The following is a 20717-nucleotide window of genomic DNA, read 5'->3' as shown; positions in this document are numbered from 1 at the left end:
GGTGGCATTCTCCATGCCGTCGTCCCCCCACCCCTACAGGGCCACCCAGGGAGAGGACAAGAGAAGAGCCATGGCCCCCCTGAACCAACCATCAGAGTTTTATTGTCCTGTCGAAGTGGCACCAACATCCTGAGCTGCTGTTGCTCCGGCTGGGAGTGGGGCAAGGGCAGGGGAGGGAGGGGCTGGTACCCACCCCCAGGCCCAAGGATAGGGACTGAGGAGACAGTGGGGGAGGGCAAGGGACAGGAGGGTTGCCTGTGGGCAGAGGTAAGGGGAAAAGTGGGTAGGGGTGGGGAAAGTGGAACGGGACCCTGCGAGCTTCATACAAAGTGCATAGATGTGTGTAGGGGGAGCCCCAGGCCTGATCTGGGGACAGCGGTGACAACCTCGGGGACACAAGCCTGGAAGAGACATGGCAGGGAAGGGTGGGTAAGGACTCAGCCCTAGGGGAGTCCTAGCCCCATCAGGGCCCAGCTGGAGCAGGCAGGAGCTGGGGTGCTGCCACAGAGACACGCAGGGCCACCCCAGCCACGGCCCCGTCCACACTATCCCTGCCAGCCCCCAAGGGCCCAGACCCTGTGTCCACCCAGCTCCATGCTCACCCAATCAAGGTTTCTTCTTCTTCAGCTTCAGCGCCTGCAGCCAGTGGGGGGGAGACGCTTCAGACCTATGGAGGTCACACAGCATCAGCTTGATCTCCCAGAACACTCCTGGGACACAGAGTGACTCCCAGACACAGACCAACACCCTGAGGCACAGCCAAGGGGTGTCCTGGCCAACTGCTGCTTCCTGGCGAGCTCAGGCAGGCAGGGAACGGGGGGCAGGCCCTGGATGATGGTGTCTGTCACCAGCTGGGGCTTTCTGGGCCCATCCAAAGCTTTCTCAGGGGTGGGACACCCCAGAAGTCCAGGCAAGAGGTTCAGCCAAAGACACTCCCCCACCAAACAGTCAGGACCTAGCCCAGGCTCTTGCCACTACCAGCACCTGAGGCCCTGGCCTGGGGACCCCCAGCACCCCTTGAGCACCTTCCACACCCTTAAAGCACCCCAAACCCTCACACTCCTGGGAAACCCACCCTCAAGTGAGTCACTGCACCAGGTGACAAGCCCCCCCCCATCACCTCCTCACACTGCAGCATCCCCCTCAGCTACCCCCAAACTCACCACACACCCTCAACTCCCTGACTCCCTCCCCAGGAGGATCCCACACTCACCCTGAGGACTTCTCAGGCTTGGGGGGCAGCGCTGGGGGCTTCCCACTCAGGCCAGAGATCTTGCAGGACTTGGAGCGCTGCACATGTGGGTCCTTGGCAGGAGGTCCCTTGCTGTCCCCTGGCACTGTCCCCTCCTCAGCAGAGCGGTTGCGGCCCCTCAGCTTGGCCTGAGCGCACAGCAGTGAGGTTAGGTGGGCACACGGTGCCCAGATTCCCCCAAATCCTTCCACAGCCTAACCCCCATCCCTGCCCACCTTCTGCCACCCTCCAAGCCCAAACCTGACCCAGTTTCCCCTCTCCAGGTTGAGACCCCCAAGGTGTCTGCTCCCCTCCAGTGTTCCCACCTTGAGCACGGCTGTGCTGAGCCCAGGAAACAGTGGCACCTTCACCCCTTTGCCCGGGGAGGACCGCACCCGGCGGCTTTTGGGTTCCTCTGGCACCTCCTCATCCTCATCTGATGCTGCTGGGCGGGGGGCACGGGGCTCTGCGGGGGTACATGGGGATGGTAACACCATGAGACACCTCTGCAAGGACGCGCAGCCATGCCATCCCTCTCCCATGGTCCCATGCTTATCCCACGATCTATGTGCCACTCCCAAGGCCCCCATCCTTTTCCCACAGTCCCCATCCCTCTGATGTGGCCCTCGTTCCTCCCTCATGGTCCCCTTCACCCCTCACGGCCCCCACCCCATGCCCTCACCAGTGGAGTCCCTGAAGATCCAGGCGTCTCCCTCGGCGCTGGCGGCAGGGCGCAGGGCAGGTGCCCGGTGCGGGCGCTTGCGGCCCAGGCTGGCCTTGCTGCGGTACATGCTGCTGTCCAGGACCTCCGTGTCCTGCCAGGACACAGGGACAGGTCAGTGCCAGTGCTGAGGGGCCCTGGAACCCTGCAATGGCACTGGGAACCCTGAATCTGCACCACTCCCTTTGGGTAGAGATCTTGTGCCCAGGGTGGGAGCAGGGCCCCCAGGCAGGCCTCTTGGAGTCATACAAGCAGGCTGAAAGCAGCCCCCTCCCCACTCACCTCCAGGAAGGTGAACTCCTGCCCAGGAGGCTCCAGGGATGCCTCAGGCTGGGAGGTGCTTACGGAGAGCCTCTTCTCCCCATAAGTGGGTGGTCTCTCCCCATCAGGGTGGTCCAAGGGGAGTCCTTCATGCCCCATATCCATCTGGGTCCCGCTGGCAGCCCCTGGCCCTGAAGGGGGGTCTCTGGTGCTCACTGGAGGCTCCAGGGCATCCCTCTGCTCCTCTGTGGGGGTGGGTGGTTCACTCTGGGAGGCCGTTGTGGCTTGGAGGGCAATCAGGGCATTGTCCTCTGGTGGGCTGGAGTCCATGAGAAGGATGGTTCTGTTCAGGGACACAAGAGGAGACCTCTCCTAGTTCCTGCAGCTCCAGCTGACCCATGGGTCCTGCCCTGCCCCAGCTGCCCCAGGAGAAACTGAGGCATGGGAGGCAAATGCTGCTCCTGGGTGTCCAGGACTCTTCCCTCTCTCCCAGGATGTCCCACCAAGGGGTGGCACTGCTGAACATTTCCCTCAAAGTCCCTTCCCAAAGGCTGAAGCCACTTTGGCTCACAGCTGTCTCCATCAAAGTGACAACAGCACAAGGAACCCAAGGGCACCATCCCCTCCTGGACCAGCTCAAGATGGCACCAGATCCTGCTGGGACAGGGGGAAACCCCTAAGAAGCTCCAGATGCAGCTTGCTGGCCAGAGGGGCAGATGTGGAGGCTGGGAACAAGGGGCCCTGGCAACTAGTGCCTGCTGAGAAGAGGCATGGCAGGATTCCAGGACAAGACCCATGGCATGCAAGTCCCCACTGCAGAACACCCTAGGGGACAGGTCTCTCCCAAGAGCTGTGCTCCCCTTGCCAGCACCCTCCTTACCTGTCCCCTGTGCTGGTGGCATCTTCTGGGCTCTGCTCCCCAGTGCTTAAGTCCTGACTCCGTGCAGCACAGCGAGCGCTGAAGGCGCTCACCCACTCCTGGTGCTTGGCCTCAGCATCCTGCAGCTCCATGCTCCAGCACAGCTCCTCTAGCCTGGCATCGCTGCCCAGGGCTTCACTCGAGGCCTGTCCTGGCCTCTCGTCGGTGGTGCCTGGTGAGGGGCTGGTGCCCTCACCACCAGCCCACCTGGGGCTGGTGGCACCCGAGGTGCTGAAGGCGAGGTCCTGGCTGGTGCTGAATGACAGATCCCTGTGCCAGTCTTCCAGGGGCTCCTGCTGACCCCCAGACCTCATTCCACTAGACCAGGCCACTGAGCCACCTGGTGACACCAGGGCACTGGAGGAACCCAGCACCTGCTCCATCCCAATGACACCAAACTGATTGTGACACTGGGCTTTTCCCAGCTCCTCAGCCCAGCCCCTGCTCTTGGTGGCATCACGCTCCTGCCCACAGGCACTGCCCCCGCTTGGCTCCTGCACCATGGGATCAGGAACATTTGCATGGCCCAGCTCAGCCTGGCTAACACCATGGCCACAGGCCCAGCTCAGCCGGCTGGGGACAGGCTCTGCCTCTCCCTTCCCAGTGGCCACAGAGCTGAGCCCACTGGCATGGGGCAGCTGGTAGGTGCTGAACTCCCTGTCCTGGCTCTCCATGTCCCTGTCTCGGGTCTCCGTGTCCCTCTCCTGGGGCTCTGTGTCCCAGGTCGATCTGCTGGCACTGAACTCTCTGTCCCAGGTTTCGGTGTTTTCAGTGCTGTGCTCACTGGCTTTGGCTGGTCTGCTGGGGCTGAACTCCTGGTCTTGGCTCTCTGTGTCCCTTGTGCTGCATCTGTCATTCCAGGCTGGTCTGCTGGGGCTGAACTCCTGGTCTTGGCTCTCTGTGTCCCTTGTGCTGCATCTGTCATTCCAGGCTGGTCTGCTGGGGCTGAACTCCTGGTCTTGGCTCTCCATGTCCCTGTCCCGGGATGCCATGTCCCTTGTGCTGCATCTGTCACTCCAGGCTGGACTGCTGGGGCTGAACTCCTGATCTTGGCTCTCCATGTCCCTGTCCCGGGATTCCATGTCCCTTGTGCTGCATCTGTCACTCCAGGTTGGTCTGCTGGGGCTAAACTCTCTGTCCTGGGTCTCCATCTCTCTGCTGCTGCACTCAGTATCCCAGGACAGCTGGCCAGGTCTGATGTCTCTATCCCAGGTCTCCACGTTCCTGGAATTGTACTGACTGTCTAAAGCTGACCTGCTTGGTTTGGGCTCCTGGTCCTGGCTCTCCATCTCCCTGATGCCACAGCTATCACCCCACACCAGGCTGCTGGACTTGGACTCCCTGTCCCTGATGTCCATGCCCCTGATGCTGTGCTCGCTGGCTTCAACCAGTTGGCTGAGGCTGAACTTGTGGTCCTGAGTCTCTATGTCCCTTTCCTGGACCTCCATGTCCCTGGTGCTGCACCTGTCACCCCACACTGATTTGCTGGGGCTGAATCTGCTGCTGCCCCAGGTCTTCACGTCCTTGCCATGGCACTCTCTGGCCTCAGCTGGTCTGCTGGGGATGAACTCTTGGTCCTGGCTCTCCATATGCCTGGTGCTGTGCTCATCATCCCAGGTTGGTCTGCTGGGTTTGAGCTTGCTGTCCCAGGCCTCTGTGTCCCTGTCCTGGGTCTCCATGTCCTTAGTGTTGTATTTGTCATCCCAAGCTGGTTGGCTGGGGCTGAACTCCTGGTTCTGGTTCCCCATGTCCTTGTCCTGGGTTTCCGCATCCCTGCTGCTACATCTATCAGCCCAGGTTGATCTGCTAGGATTGAAGTCCCTGCCCCAGGTCTCTGTGTCTCTGGTGCCATGCTGGCTGGCTTTGGCTGGGCGGCTGGGGCTGAACTCCTGGTCCTGGTTCTCCATGTCTCTGCTGCTGTATTGCCTGGCCCAGCCTGTTCTACTGGGACTCAGCTCCTGCTCTGGGCTCCCAGTATCCCCAGTGCTGGATCTGCCAGCCCAGCCCAGTGTCAAATCCTTCTCCTTGGCATCCCCACTGCTGTATTTACAGGCCCAATCTGGGGTTTGCTCCTTACCCTTTATCTCTGTGTCACCAGTGCTATACTCACCAGACCAGGCAGCAGTGGTCTCCCTGTCCTGGCTCTGGGGGTGCTTGGGGCCATACCTGCTAGTCCAGCTGGGCTCCCCACCTTGCTGCTGCCTGTGTTCCACGCTGTGGCTGCTGCCCCAGTCTATGGGCCTGGCACTGCTCTCTTCCCCACTGCTCAAGCCATAGCCTGTGTTCCACTCAGGTTTGCCAGTGCCAAGGTCTGGGTCCCGAGGGCAGCTTTGCCCCATACCATGAGACATGGGCCAGTGGCTGCAGTCCAGCCTTGCCTCCCCTGCTGGCTCTGTCCCATACCCACTGTGCCAGTCACTCCTGGTGTTGCTGAAGGGCCTGGCCGGCTGGTCCCTGTCCCTGCTCCTGCCAGGGGTGTCCCAGCTTGCTTTAGTCCCAAACTCCTGGTCCTTCTCTGCCTCTCCAGGCCAGTCTCTCTCCCTGGCCGCAGCCGCATGGCTCCAGTCAAAGCTGCCAGCGTGGTGAGATCTGCCAATGCCGAATTCGCTGCACAGGTCCTTCCGTGACCAGCCCAGCAGGTCCTGAGGGAGGGAGTGGTACAGAGAGAGGGGTTACAAGAGGCCACAGCAAGCAGCCCAGCACCACACCAACACCATGTTCTGGGTAGCCCCATCACGGCAGAGCCACTTGGGCTTCCTCACCTCTGACCCTTCCACGTGGGCAGAGCCATGTCCTGCAGTGTGTACCCGGGGTGATGCCAGCAGCTCCGTCAGCCAGCCTGGGTCAGCTTGGCCTTCGTGGTCCTTTGGTGTGCCCTCAGTGTGGCATGGCCCACCGGGGCCCTGCAGGCTCACCGGGCAGGTGCCCACTGATGCCCAAGGCAAGGCCAAGCTGTCTGTGGGATTTGGATCTGGTAAGGGCTGATCCAGGGAGGTGGCTGCGATGGGGAGGCCAGGCTGAGCTCGGGACTCAGGCACAGCCGGGTCCTGGTCAGGCTCCGTCACGCAGAGTGGTAAGCGGAGCTCGGTGCCACCTGGCTCTGTGTCCCCTGCATCCTCCTCCACTGAGCCCTCAGCCTTTCGCTGGGCCACAGGACCCCCAGGGCACGGAGCCCCCTCAGAGCCACTGTCTCCTGGGGAGCACGGGGAGCTGGGGGCTGTGTCCTTCTGCCCCTCAGGAGACCCTGAGATGGGCACCTCTGGGATGGGGGACTGTGGGGGGGATGCTGCCAGCCGAGCCCCCCAGGAGGGGAAGGTCCACTCAAAGGACTGGGAAAGGCTCCAGCTAGAGTCACTACCCAGGGAGGGCTCTGGCAGCAGGTCCCCAGGCCGAGGCAGTGCGGTCAGCGAGCCCCCCAGTGTCCCCAGCCCCTGCCCTGCAGAGGGAGACTGCAGCACACCCTCTGAACAGCGCCGGAGCCCCAAGTCCTGGAGAGGGGCCACTGCCTCCTCAGCAGGCTGGAAGGACACCAAGGAGTCACTGGGTCCCTCCGGGGAGCCTGGGGGACAAGAAGCTTTAACCAGGGGTGGGCTGGGGGGGGCTGGGTACTGAGCAGCAGCTTCGGGGGAGCCAGGAGGACAGGTGGCTCTGGAGGGCAGCTTGGGGGTGCTGGGGGGGCTGGGGGAGCCCTCTCCAGGAGTGTGGGGGGAGCCAGGGGAGCGGCACGTGCCTAGCTGGGGTTCGGCTGTGGAGAAGGGAGCGCCTGGGGCTGGAGGCTGAGGCGGGGATTTGGGGGAGCTGGGGGCCTCGGCTGGGGAGCCAGGGGGTGGGAGCTCTGAGGGCGCACTGGGAGAGCCAGGGGCTGAGGTTGGGGGTTTGGCAGGCTGGAAAGGAGCTCCTGGGGCAGGATCTGGGGTCAAACAGGCAGGGGGCCGTGGGGAGCCAGGGGGTCCAAGAGTGCCTGGTTGGAGAATGGAGAGCTGTGGAGAGAGCCAGGGGATGGCCACATCACTTGAGAGAAGCCTCTTGGGGTATCCCCTCTCTAGGGCCCCCTCCCTGCCCCACGCCTGAGACAGGAGGTGCCCATGCTCCTGCCACACCAGACTTATTCCTGAATGACTCAGCCGTGGGGGGCCCTTGGCCCCACTGCCTTCCCCCAAAGCCTTCCCTCACCGATGCTCACCTTGAGCCCTAATCCTTCAGAAATACATGGAGAGGAAGAAATGATGCAGAAGGGAGTAAAACCCCCTCAGACAGACTCGACCATGGGGCTGGACAGCCCCTTGCCAGTGCCAGCCCAGGGCGCCTGGGGTCAGTGCTCCTTGCTGGGGTGAGCTGGCTAGGCTGCCCCCGTGGTGACACCGCCCCAAGCACAGAGAGAGGGTGAAGGGCTGGCAGAGAGCCCAGAGGGGCCTGTCCTGCCACATACCTGCCGGGTCACCAAACCCCAGCTGGTGACTCACGGCTGCACCCTGCCCACGCCTCGGCACCGGCGCTGGCACGCGTCACCCCTCCAGAAGAACCTGGCCCTGCGCCCAGGCACCCAGTGCAGGGGGCACCTGGCACCACGAGGAGAAGGCAGAGAGACGCACCCCGCAGAGAGGGAGCCCCGCAGAGACAGGAGAGCCCCGAAGGAGAGAGCCCAGCAGCAGAGCAGCCGCGACACGGGAGGGCGAGGCGAGGACTCACGTCAGGGGGGGACGGCAGCCTCCGGCGTCCACGGGAGTCCCCGGCACAGCTCGGGTCGGCTGGGGGGGAGCCGCTGCCGGAGAGAACAGGCCGGGAGGGTGAATTTAAACTGTCTGAACTCCCTGACACGCCTCTGCTTGCCTTCCGACTCACACCACCAGCCTTAGCCACAGGATGGGGTCGGGCCAGGCCCTCCAGCTGCTGCCAAACCCAAACGCAACACCAAACCCCGGCGAGGTTTGGGCTGCGGCAGGGAGGGGGGAACCATCCCAGAGTCCCTTTCCGGAAGGTTCTGGCCCCTAGGGAGCGAGTTTCCCACACTCTGGTTTCAAGCAGCCCCTGCCTGCCCTTCCCACAGACCGAGCTCTTGGAGCTGGCTCGTGCCCAGGCCATCCCGCAGCTAGGAGTGCCACAGAGCCACCCGCTGCCCTGGCACAGCCCAGCAGCAGGGAAACCAGTGAAGCTGGAAAAAAAGGAAAAGATGCCCGGGGTGGTGTCCCCTTGGCCACTATTCCAGTCCCAGGGAGGCCCCAAAGTGGCACAGCCGGCTGGCTCACAGCCTGGAGGCGGCTCCTGGGCCGAGACACCCGTTCCTGCGGTCTGAGCAACCCGCCCGGCACGGCCCCGGCCTTCCCATGGTGGCTGCGGGCGGGACGCCGGCCTCGTGCCCTCAGCTCCGTTATCCTTGTCCCTGCGACACCCCAGGCAGTGTCACCCGGCTCTGCCCGAGGCCCCTCCCCTACCCCTCACCTCGTCTCAGTGACTGAGCACCCATCACCTGCCGTGCCCAGCTCGCCTGTCACACGTAGGGGTGTCCGGGGGCCTTCGGAGGAGGCCGCATCCGCCTCCCCGCTGGGACATCTGCGGAAGGCGGTGAAGGTCTTGGAGCCGAAGCGAGAGGAGGGGTCGGAGCAGAAGGGTGAGAGCCGGGCTCGGTCAGGGTTCCCTGGGCCCTCCCTGTTGTCCATCTTGGCCAGAATCTCCTCCACCGTGGTGCCAGGAAACCGCTCCGGCTTGGTGGCTACCGGCACCGGCGTCACCTTGAAGGAAGCTGAGCCCTTGCGGGAGGAGGTTGGTGGGGTAGAGGGCAGCTGCTCGCCGGGGGCTGGGGCCAGGCCCTCTGTGGCTGGAGGGGACATGAGCCCCTTCCCGTTGTGGGTCTCGGGTGACTTGACAGTGAAGGAGGGGCGCCGGAGGGGTCCCCCAGAGCTGTGTGCCCCATAGGGCTGGGGCCCAGCCAAGCGGTTAATCTTCTCAGCTGAGGGCAGCTCTGGGCAGGGGTGCCGTGGCCCTGGCACGGGCAGGGAGGGCTTGGCTGGCACAGCTGGCTTGGGCAGCACACGGGGCTTGGGCCGGACGGGAGGCTTGGGCCGAGTGGTGCCTGCAGAAAAGGAGAGAAGAAACACCAGGTCAGATAGGCGCCACGGGCACGCCAGGGCCAGAACAGACCCCAGGCACCAGCCTGTCACCCTCACGGGTGTTTCTCTTGCACAGAGCAGACCAGCAAACCCCCTACCCCATGGCAACAGACCTTTCTCAGGGCTGCCAGGCAGCAGCCCAGTGCCCGCAGGCATAGCTGGGTGCAGGGGCTGAGGCTGCGAGGCCATGGCAAAGCTGGGGTTGGGCAGATGCAGTGCAGGTCAGCTCCTGTGGAGAGAGGAAGGGTAGAAACATTTTGGAGAGTATCCCTTTGCCCTAGTGCTGAGGGCACTCAGTAGCCAGCTCAGTACAATAGTCCTGACCTGCCACCTGTGCACCAAACCCTCACGTCCACCTGTGCCAGCACCAGACACGTGCCAGCCCCTATCGCACCGCCAGTCCTCCCAGCACTGGTCCTACCCTTTGTATACTGCCCCTGGCTCACCTGCACCAACTGGGCCTGGCAGGATGACCCCAAACTCCTCTGCCTGTACCACTCCCAGAGCTAGTGCCTTGTGTGTACCCCTGAGCCTTGCCCACCAGCAGCCTCCAGATTCCACATGGTTCCTATTTCTCCATCCCCACCAACCTGTGCCAGCACCCCCAACACCGAGCCAACCCCTAGCTTGCCCCAGTAACCCCATCAGCTCCTGCACGCCAGCACTGGTTCACCAGCGCCTCAAGGCCAGCTCTCTGTCCCGAGCCACCCCCCAAAACCCTGTCAGCCTCTGCCTGACCCCTCTGGGGCCGGCAATACCCCTCCGAACCCCCTAACCTGCCCTCCCTGTCCCACGTGGGACCAGGCGCACTCCTCCAGCCCCCCCGACCAGCGCCCTCCGAGGCCGGAAGCCTCCTGCCCAGCTCCTCTGAGCCCCCTGGGGCCGGGAGCACCGCCCTGATCTCTCGGTCAGCCCCTCCCGATGCCTCTGGCACCAGAAGCACCCCCGTCACCAGCCCTTCCGGGGCTAGAAGCACCACGTTGACCCCCGGCCGGCCTCTCTGGGGCTGTCCTGGGACTAGGAGCGCCCCTCTGACCTCCCAACCCCATCGCAGGGGTAATGGAGTGCCCCACTCACCTTCCCCACAGCGGCCTCATGTCCAGGAGAGGTGTTGGGGGAACACGGGCAGGGGGAACCGGGGGTGTGTTGCCCTCCCTACGGGTCTCACGCTGCCACCGCCTCTCCCGTGACTCACCGGGGCTGCGGGGACAGGAAAAACCCGCTCGGTGCCTCCTCCCGGCCCTGCCCTCCCCTCCCCGCCCCGCCTCGGCCCACCCCCAACCCACATCTGGAAGCCATCGGGCCCGTTTCCCTCCCCCGGAACGGTGATGAGGCCCCCGGACGCGGGTCCGCGTGTCCCCCCACGCCGCTCCAGTGGGGCCTACCCCCGTTGCCGCGGCAATGAAGCCTCCGCTGGAGTATCTGAGCAGGCCGCGGCCTGGGGGCCTAATCGCGTTGCCCCAGCAACGAAGCCTCCGCTCGAGTGGCTGGGAAGGCCGCACCCTGTGGGCCTAGTCGCGTTGCCATGGCAACGGAACCACTCGCTCGATTGGCGGGGTAGAAATACCGGGCTTGTGGTGCCTGCCGGGGCCAAAGCTGCGGAGAACCCCGCGGCTTCGGCCCCGGCGGACGCCACGGCTCCGGTGAGATGTCGGTTCCCCGTTAAACACGACCGCCGTTCACCCACCTCTGGCCACGCCTCCCCCCCCACCCCCCCGAGCCAACGAGAGCAGCGGGATAGAACGGCCCCGGCGCCGCGTGGCCGGGCGGACCATAGAGAGGCGCGGCGGGGATAGAGAGGCACCACGTCCCGCCTCGCTCGACCATAGAGAGGGCATTAGAGCGGCTCCGGCCCGGGGAGTGTCGAAGGGAGACCTCTGCCTCTCCTCTGCCGAAAACAAGCGCCAGGACGAGGAAGCTGCCTCACGCTGCCCCAGGGAAGAGTCAGGTTGGACAGGAGGAACGACTTTTCCCCCGTGAGGGTTGTCAGGGCCTGGGCCAGGCTGCCCAGGGCAGTGGTGGAGTCCCCATCCCCGGAGGGGTTTCAAAGCCGTGGAGATGCGATGCTGAGGAACATGGTTTGGTGGTGACCTGGCAGTGCTGGGTTAAGGGTTGGACTCCATCATCTGAAAGGTCTTTGCCAGCATAAACGAGTCTGTGATTCTGTGATCACCTCCCTGACACCCCACCACAGCGCACAGCTGGCTTGAGACACCCAGATCCTACCTGCTTGGCACCCTTGTGCTGTGTGCCTGGCTGCCCATGGCACCCCTGCCCCAGCTGGCTAGCAAACCCCTGGGCTCGCCCCAGCCACTATCCCACCACAGTGCACTGCCAGTTTGCAGCACTTCATCTCCTACCCCCCTAACACCCCATTTCTGTGACTCCCTGCCTGAGCTCTCCGTAGCTAGACTGTAACACAGCACCTTCCTGCCTCACACCCTACCATGGGACGCCCACCACCTCGGGGACACCCCACCGCTGCTTTCTACCCGCCTGGCACAGCACTGCAGCTCCCCAGCACAGCTTGCAGCCAGCCTGGGACACCTCATCCCCTCCCTGAAAACACAGCTCACAGCCAGCCCCCAACACCCCACTGCAGCCCCTCCCCGCTGCGGTGCCGGTAAAACACGCGGGGGTCCCCGGGGGAATGACTGCCCACAGCCAGGCCGGGAAGCAGCTGCCGTGGCTGGAGCTAATCAGATCAGGGAGGAGAAACCCCGACGGCACCAGGATGGAGCGGCCAGGCCGGTAATGGAGCAGAGTGAGCTCAGCACTGGCCGCAGGCCAGGGCAGCACGGTGGGGGCTGCGGGGGGCATGGACTGCCAGAGGTGGCTCCACTGTGGAAAGGATGGATGGACAGAACGAGCTCCTCTGGGAGAAGGACAGACAAGCAGGCCCCACTGCGAAGATGGATGGACTGACAGATTGATGAGCCAAACTCTGGGGGGGAAGGATGGCTGGAGGGATGGACAGAGCTGTTCCCACTGCAGGAAGCAGGGGTGGGGAAGGACAGGCAGATGCACAAACCTGCCCTGCCGTGGCCCCAGCTCTGCACCCACGCTGAGGCCAGGGTGTTTTGGGTTTTTTTTATTCAATCCCAGGTGGCACGAGAACAGACCCAAAATACAAAAAAACAAAGAGGAAGAAACGAGACAGAAACAAAACTCCAGATTAAAAAAAAAAACAAAATGGATAGGGAACCAGGCTGAGGTGGGGCCACACCCCCCAGGACCCCCCCTCTCTGGAAGGTCCTGCTCCCCAGCCAGCACTGAGGGGGCACTGAGGGGACTCCAGCCCCGCTCCCGCCTCTCCCCACATTAAGGGCAAGGTCTTGGTGGGGCCAAGCAGCGTCCTGCGACGAGGCCACTTGGCTCCTGCCCCTCGGTGACCAGCCTGGGGCCAGTAGGACAGGGCTAATCCGAGCCTGACGCAGAGTCCTCTGAGCTTCGGGGCAAGCTGGCCGCCCCCTCCTCCTCTGAGTCCTGCAGAATGAGGTCAGAAAGGAGGGAATGAGGTCAAGGAAGGACATGATCATGTCAGGGATTCAACAGGTCAGCAGATGATGCGGTCAGGGAGACATCTCCCATCCCTCTTCCTCTCCCCTCACCCTGAGGTAACCTGTAGTACACGGACAAGCCACTTCCATCCAGAGATACCTAACAAGAGGAACCCGAGGGTTCCAGGGGGAAGGAAGACTCTTCCCACAAATGCTCCCCAGGACACCCCTCCACCCTAACGCAGGCCCTCACCTCCTTCTTGCTCTCTGCAGAGGAGCTTTCATCACTGGAGACAAACTCTTTGCTCTTGAAGCTCTCGTTCACATTCTTAGCAGGGGACTTGGTGGAGGATGAGGACTTGGAGGTAGAACCTTTCTTCTCTGCTTTGCCCTTCACCTGTTTCTCCTGCTTCTTCTTCTTCTTCTTAGATTTCTCCCTGAGTGGAAAGGACAGGAGAAGTGACACCCTGCTGGCAGCCCCCAGCCAAGAACCCTGAGGACAGGGACAGTCTAGTGTCAGAGGGACACTCACACCCTGGAGCTCTCAGACTTGCTGCCCATGCCATACTCCTTCATAGCCTTCTCGTAGTCCCTCCTGGCATCCTCCGCCTTGCGATCCCATTCCTGCAGAGCAGCACAAGGTCAGCAGGACTTTCTCTCTTCCTCTACCACCAGCAGCACCCAACACCACCCCACATGCACTGCACTCCCACCACATCCCTCACCACCTTGGACCAAGCCAATGCTCACCCAACAGCTTCCCATCCCAGAGATCACCTCCCTACAGCCACACTCCCCTCCTGCCCTCCATCTGTGGAGCTCGAGACCACAGTGGAGTCCACCAGGCTCCTCAGGTCCAAGCCAGGCCCTCCCACTAGCAGAACTGCCCAGCTGCTCCATTCCCCACCTCCTTCTTCTCCTTGGACATGGCTTTCCACAGCTCCCCAGCCTTCTTGGACAGGTCTGTGATGCTGATACCAGGGTGGTCAGACTTGATCCTTTCCCGGTTGGCATTCAGCCAGAGCATGTAGGCTGACATCGGCCGCTTGGGAGCATTGGGGTCCTTCCCCTTCTTGTTCTGGGGGTGGGGAGCAGAGAGAACAAAGGTGAAACCCTCAAATGGTTAACAGCCACTCAAGACCTGGGGACCTGGGCCTGCCTCAGGATGAGGAGCTGTGCCTCAGCTGGCCTCCTCCCTCACAGAGTCCCAGACTAGTTTGGGTTGAAAAGGACCTTTGAAGCTCATCTAGTCCAACCCTTACCCGAGTCAACAGGGACATCTGTAAGCAGAGCAGGTTGCTCAGGGCCCCAGACCACCTGACCTGGAGTGGTTCCAGAGATTGGGCATCTCCCACCTTTCTGAGAATCCTAGACTAGGGTCTCACCCAGAAACTCCATGTGGACTCATCCACAGAAGCCAGGCCTGGACAAGTGACACAGGCTGGAGGCAGCACAAGACAGGCCAAAGTGAAGCAGCTCAGGTGGGCTGAGAGCTCCATCTCCTCATTGCTTCTCTAGAGCAGATCCTGCTCTCCTGCACCCCCCCAACCACAGCCCCTCACCTCCGCCTGCTTCTTGCGGGGCTTGCGGTCCTTGGCCACCTTGGCTTTCTTGGCTGGCTTCTTCTCGTCGCGGTCGCTGTCACCGTCACCGCTGGAGGAACTGGCCGAGGCATTGCTGTCAAACCTAGGGGGCAGGAGCACAAGGCTTCGGCAGCAGCTCAGGGCCCTCCCACCGGAGAGGGAACACAGCGGATGGAGGACTTGGCAGCAACATGAGGGCAGCAGCCCAGTGCTCTGCAGCTCCACAGAAGGCTCTCAGGCTGCAGCTGTTGTGCTCTGCTGGGCAGTTCCCTGGGGACTCTGCTTCCTCCAAAGGCTCCTTCCTCAATTTCCTGCCCATTCCATGCCCTGGCACCCAACAGGGCTCAGCCCCACCTAGCTCTGGCTCTCTGCAGACTCCAACCCCTCAGGTCCATAACCGCATGACCAGAGCATGCTCAGAACGGCTGCTTCCCAGGGCTGAACTCCAGGAATTGGGAAAGTGATACTGGCCCTGGGGAGACCTTCCTGCAGCCTTCCAGGGCTTAGAGGAGCTTCCAGAAAAGCTGGGGACACACTTTAGCAGGGCCTGTTGTGACAGGACAAGGGATGATGGGTATGAATTAAAAGAGGGAAATTCAGACTGGAGAGAAGGGAGAAACATTTGACACTCAGGGTGGTGAGAGCCTGTCCCAGGTTGCCCAGAGAGGTGGGAGCTGCCCCACCCCTGGAACCACTGCAGGTCAGGTTGTTTGAGGCTCTGAGCTTTAGTTGCAGACATCCCTGCAGACTGCAGGAGGCTGGACTAGGTGAGGTTTAAAGATCGCCTCCCACCCAAATCAGTCTGTGGCTCTATGATTCTGTGCCTGGCGCCTTCACTAACTGCTGCTGTCCCACAAAACACCTTGACCAAGTCCCCTCAACAGACTCTGCCCAACCTCTACTCACTCTTCAGCCACATCATCATCCTCTTCCCCAGGGTTGAAGGACTCATCTGGAAGGAGAGCACAGGGGTCAGCTTAGAGCGAGGTGAGGATGGGCACAACCTCACCAGGGCAGGGGAAGGAAATGGAGCACCCAAGCAAGCACCCCTGGCCATCCCTCACACCCTCAGCCTCAGCTCTCACCCGTCTCCTCTCCTGAGTTGTCACTGCTGTCGTTGGCATTCTCTTCTCGGATCTTGCCCTCCTCCTTCATCCTCTCCAAGTAGGCATCATGCTGGTCCTCATCTGAGTCAGCATACTCATCATAGCTCTGCTTCATGCCCTGTGAGACAGCTGGATGAGGACCAGGGCCATGGCACCAGCCACACTGTTGCCACCAGGCAGCCCCCAGGGCATGCAGGGGACAGGGACACCAGCCACATCCCCATCCCAGTAGGGCTTGAGAGAGAGGGAGGAAAAGTTATGTGGGTTAGGGAGGCCTGACACATCACACTGGAATTTAGTCAGGGTTTAGTCAGGGGGCACCATGGCCATGCAGAGGAACCTGCACCAGGAGGAGGACAGAGAGCAAGGGGAATCAGTATCGCACGGACCTTTTTCTTCTACAAGGGCAAGGAGAGAAAAGAGAGGTGACAAAAAAAGAAAAGCAGCAGAATGTTGGCGAGAAGAGTGCCCAGCCCCTGCCCACTCCAGCCCTGCCAGCATCCCAGGGGCACCAGCCCTGCCCAGCAGGTACCTCCTTCAGCCCTCGGTTCTTGATGTTCAGCTTCTTGGCGTTGACAAAGTCAAAGAGCTTCCCATACTCCTCCCTGCAGGGTGGGACAAGGAGGTCAAGGACGGGGGGTGACAGAGCACCAGAGGGAGCCCTCCCCGTGCCCACCTCTCGATGCTGCTGAAGGTGTACTGTGTGCCCTGCTTGGTCTCTATCTCGAAGTCGAAGGAGCGAGTGGTGGTGGTGCCACGGGCAAAGTTGACAAAGGAGATCTCGTCGAAGCGGATGTGCACAGGCGGCTTGTGGACGTAGATGAAGCCGCGCTCCAGCGGGTACAGCAGCCCCGAGCTGGCCTTGTAGGAGCAGGTGATGCACTGGGCGCCCGAGTGGCTGCAAGGACAAATGCAGCCCGTGTGACACACGCAGGGACCCAGCACCAAGGTGGGACCCACAGCGAGCCAGCATCACTGTGACACTCCTGCGGTGACCCAGCACCATCCCACCCCCATCTCCCAGCTGCCATCCACAGAACCACAGAGTTGTTTAGGCTGGAAGAGATCTTTCAGAGTCCAAGTGTTAACCCAGCACTTCCAAGGGCACCACCAAACCATACCCCTCGGCACATCTCTACAGCTTTGAAACCTTCTGGGCACGAAGACTCTACCACTGCCCTGAGAAGACTGAGCCAAGCCTTGGCAACCCTCAAGGGCAAGAAATTGTTTCTCATGTCCAACCTAAACCTCCTCTGGGGCAACTTGAGGCTATTTCATTTTGTCCTGTCTCTCCCTGGCTCCAACCTCCTTTCAGGGAGTCGCAGGGAGCCAGAGGTGTCCCCTCAGCCTGTTTTTCTTCAGGCTGAACAACCTCAGGTCCCTCAACTGCTCCTCACCGGACCTGTTCTCCAGACCCTTCAGCAGCTTCACTGCCCTTCTATGGATGTGCTCCAGCCCCTCAATATCCTTCTTGGAATGAGGGACCCAAAACTGAGCCCAGGATTTGAGGTGTGGCTTCACCAGTACCCAGTAGAAAAGGGCAACTCCTGCCCTGATCTTGCTGTCACAGTCTTGCTGACAACCAGGATGCTAGTGACCAGCATGGCCACCTTGGCACAGGGCACACCCACCCCTCAGCCATGTCTCACCCCTGGAAGTTGCCGGGCACTGTGATCTTGCGGTTGACCAACGCCTTCATGACTCGGCTGACCATCTCGTAGAGGGACCCTGACATGTTCTTGGTAAGTCGTCCCTCAAAGCGCTTCTCCACCTCCTCCCTGCATGACCAAAGCAGCAGATGATGGTGAGAACAGGAGCTCAGAAGGTTCCCTTGACTCTCCTCAGCCTCCAAGGCCAGGGAGGAGCTCAAGGTCTGGCAGGACTGAACTCACTCATTCATGTTGAGAGTCAGTGAGATGTCCTCATCCTTGGAGAAGAGCAGGATGAGAAAGTGGTAGCGGGTCTGGCCTTGCTTTATCGGGGGGTCCAGGCTGATCTGAACAGAGAAGAGGAGTGAAGGGCTGAGATCCCTCCACAAGGCCACAAGCCTTTCTCATCCCTAGGGGCCGGGGCCCTGTGCCCCTCACCACAAAGAACATCTGGCGCTGGTCCTTGTGCGGCAGCAGGAAGAGGCGCAGCACGGTGGTGTAGGGGATCTTGTAGTCAAAGGTCTTGCCGTGGAGGTGCAGAAAGGTGGGGTAGATGCGGATGTCGTAGCGCCCGCGCGGCGTCAGGCACTGCAGCTCACGGAAGATACAGATGGCATCTCCAGTGGCCTGGATCACATCTGCCTTGGAGAGGACGTTCTGGGCAAAGGCCTACGAGGGAGGGGGAGTCACGGCAGGCTGAGGGCACCTGGATGCTCTCCTCCAACTACCCTACTGTCCCCACAGCTTCCCCAAAGCCCTTCACTGACCTCCACGGGGTCCACACCATCCTCCTGTGTTGGTGGGACATAGAAGCGAACCTCCATGAGTGAGACCTCGGCATCATCATTCTGGTGGAACTCCAGAGTCACCTCATTCTTGCCAGTGGTGCACTGGGAAACGTTGCTGAGAGGGATCTCGAACACAGGCTGCTCCCCAATGTCAAAGGAGAGCAGCTGCCCTGGAGAGCGGGAGGAGGTCACAGTCATGGCATGATCAGAGCTATGAGGTGAGGACAGATGCACCATGTCCTGTGAGAAGGAAAGGCTGAGAGACCCTGGGCTCTTTTGTGGGAGAAGAGAAGCCTGAGAGGGAATCTTCTCGATGTTCGGCAAAAGCTAAAGAGTGAAGGGCAAGAGGATGGGGCCAGATTCATTTCAGTGGTGCCCTGTGACAGGACAAGGAGCAACGGGCACAAAGTGGAACTCAGGAGGTTCTACCTGAAGAGGAGGAGAAAATTCTTTGCTGTGAGGGTGGTGGAGCCCTGGTGCAGGCTGCTCCTAAAGGTTCTCTGGAGAAACTTCTAACCAACCTGGACACTGGGATCCTGGGCAACCTGCTTTGGCTGCCCCTGCTTTACCAGGGCAGGTTGGACTGAATGATCTCTAAAGGTCTCTATCAACCCCTACCACGCTGGGACTCTCTGATTTCTTCCTACAGTTCCAGTGACACCAGCACTCACCCCCAAAGCGCACAGTGCCCCAGTTCCAGCCCTTTACACACAGGTCCTTCTCAGCCAGCTCCAGGCGATAGTGAGTCCTGAAGAACTCTGAGAGCTTGTCAAACTCCTAGGTGGGAAGAAGGAGGTGTGGTCAGGGCTTTGTTGGGGAGAGTCAGGGCTGTCCAAGGTGGGGTCAGGATTATTCAGCCAAGCCGGCAGGCAAAGAGCCATCAACTGTAGCAAAGTACTCACCGACTCCCGGAAGCCGTCGTACTTGTACACGTGGCCGTTCTTGGTGAGCAGCTTGAGGCCGTGCCCCAGCGCCACACGCCGCCAGACACCCTCGGCCAGCTCTGAGGCCTGAATGTTGTCTACCTTCCCTGTCTTGCTGTTCTTGAAGATGACACCCTGGCGGCTCAGCCGCAGCCGCCCATCGTTCTGGGGGAGGAGGCATCTGTGAGTGGGCAGCTCAACCCAACACCGTGGAGCCAGCGTTCTCAGGGCACAACCAGGGGCACAACCCCTTCAGGGGGAACAAAGCAACCTCCCAGCTGGCTGCTTGCTGCAGCCTGCACCCCCCTCACTGCTCAAACTCAGGCTCCAGGCATCACAGTCCCAGTACCCACGGTGCTAGAGGTGTGTTGGGCTTTGGAGACAATGCCCCAGAAGTCTGAAGGTTCAGGGTGACACAAAAACACCTGACCCCACCTAAAGTGCCCCATGGCACTCCTGGCACGGGCACAGGCCAACACCAGCACACAGCTCTCTCACAGGAGCTCTAGTGGAGCTCAGAGTTGGCACACCTCTCCTTCCCACTCCCCACCAGGACCGGTACACCCCACGTCTGCCAGGACGTGGCAGCAGTAGGACTGGGGTAGCACCTGGTAACGTCTCGACAAGGAGCCCCCATCCTCCTCGGCACACTCACCATGGAGCCCTTCACCTCCTGGTAGATCTCGTTGAACTCCAGCGTGTCGGCCATGGCGGCCGGGGCAGAGACTCGGTCAGTGCCCCCAGGCCGGCCCCGGGCCAGAGCAGCTGCCGGGGGAGAGGGAAGTCAGTGTGAGGGCTCTGCCAGCACCCCAACCCAATTCCCACCCCCCTAAACCCACTCCCAACGCCAGCTTCCCTTTCTTCGCCCCCTAGAGCGCTGCCTCTGTGCGTAGCACCCACCCACTCGCGGGCGGCATCCCGGACCTCCGCGGACCCCGCCTCCCCCTCCCCCGATGTGCCACAGCCCCGGGGCCCTCTGCGCCGCGCCCCCACGCCGCGTTCCACTCCGCTGCCCTCCGCCCGTTCAGCCCTGCCCTGCCCCCCCCTGCGGCCCAGACCCGTCCCCGCACGCCAGAGCACCCCCGGCCTCAGCACCCCCGAGGCTCGGCGGCCCCCTCTGCCTCGCTTAGACCCTCCTGAACCCGGGTCCCCCGAGCACCGGGCCCGGCTTCCCCTAAGCAGCCTCATGGCTCCGCTCCCCCCCGCCTCAGCCCGCACTCCAGCCCCGGCGCAGCCCGCCCCCGACCCCTGCTCCCCACCCCCCGCTCCCGGGGAGCCCCCCCGCACCGCCGCCACTTTTCCCGCCTGCGCAGCACGAACCTCACGCGGAGCCTTCCCACCGCCGCCGCCGCCACCACTACCGGAAGCGGCTCCGCTTCCGCCATAGAGAACGGCCGCTCTGGGCAGCTCTCCGGGCGCCGCGGCGGGCGCGGAGGACCGAGAGGAGCCCGAGGCAGCGCCACCGCCGAGCATCCGGAGGAGTCGGGGGTTCGGGCTGCAGAGGACGCGGCCCCCGCTCCGCCGCAGGAGCCGGCGCTGCCGTGCCCTAGGGCCGCGCTGCTGCCCGCCGAGCACCGCAACACGGAGCGAGGCTCCCGGCCAGAGCGGTCCTGGGACGTCACCACTTGGGGGAAGGCACCCCAGAACCGCTCACCGCAAAGAGCGAGCACCCAAAGCATGGGGACGCCCCAGAGAGGGGACACCCCAAAAATGAGAGCAGCTAAAAGCCAGGCACGCCCAAAACTTAGGGGCCGCCGGCTCCCCTCGTGGTGTCACCGCGACGGCGGGGGTGGAAGGGCTTTGTCATGGGCGGGGGCACTTCAAGACCGAGGCACCTCCGAAACGGAGACACACAAAACACGGGGGCATCCCAAAGATAGGACACCCCTAAAATGGAGGCACCGCAGAGAAGAAGCGCCCCCGGTACGG

The 20717-nt window shown here is 62.2% G+C and overlaps 2 protein-coding genes across 3 annotated transcripts; both read right to left on the bottom strand.

The window, feature by feature from the left end:
- Nucleotides 1-80: 80 nt before the first annotated feature.
- TNKS1BP1 (tankyrase 1 binding protein 1) lies at nt 81-10918 on the bottom strand. Its single transcript, XM_064163488.1, has 13 exons — nt 10625-10918; nt 10317-10439; nt 9353-9468; nt 8572-9202; nt 7822-7894; nt 5895-7112; nt 3094-5774; nt 2235-2556; nt 1914-2046; nt 1558-1697; nt 1214-1380; nt 603-667; nt 81-401 (listed from the first exon to the last, which is right to left on the bottom strand). Exons 3-12 carry the CDS (start codon nt 9426-9428, stop codon nt 607-609), a joined length of 5502 nt encoding a protein of 1833 aa, XP_064019558.1. The 5' UTR covers nt 9429-9468; nt 10317-10439; nt 10625-10918; the 3' UTR covers nt 81-401; nt 603-606.
- Nucleotides 10919-12315: 1397 nt separating this feature from the next.
- Nucleotides 12316-20196, bottom strand: SSRP1 (structure specific recognition protein 1). Of its 2 annotated transcripts, none has more exons than XM_064163489.1 (17): nt 20109-20196; nt 19444-19553; nt 18768-18953; nt 18537-18642; nt 17845-18035; nt 17516-17746; nt 17321-17424; nt 17078-17206; nt 16105-16326; nt 15961-16033; nt 15408-15546; nt 15229-15274; nt 14302-14425; nt 13647-13817; nt 13272-13363; nt 12993-13176; nt 12316-12725 (listed from the first exon to the last, which is right to left on the bottom strand). In XM_064163489.1, the coding sequence occupies exons 2-17, from the start codon at nt 19495-19497 to the stop codon at nt 12657-12659; spliced, it is 2121 nt and encodes a 706-aa protein (XP_064019559.1). In that variant the 5' UTR covers nt 19498-19553; nt 20109-20196; the 3' UTR covers nt 12316-12656. The 2 variants fall into 2 exon arrangements, with proteins under 2 accessions (XP_064019559.1, XP_064019560.1); XM_064163490.1 differs by lacking the exon at nt 20109-20196 and adding an exon at nt 20076-20094.
- Nucleotides 20197-20717: the final 521 nt, after the last annotated feature.

The sequence above is a fragment of the Pogoniulus pusillus genome, chromosome 24 (genome assembly GCF_015220805.1).
Source record: "Pogoniulus pusillus isolate bPogPus1 chromosome 24, bPogPus1.pri, whole genome shotgun sequence".
Taxonomy (NCBI): Eukaryota; Metazoa; Chordata; class Aves; order Piciformes; family Lybiidae; genus Pogoniulus; species Pogoniulus pusillus.
This window is presented reverse-complemented; position numbering and strand designations above follow the sequence as displayed.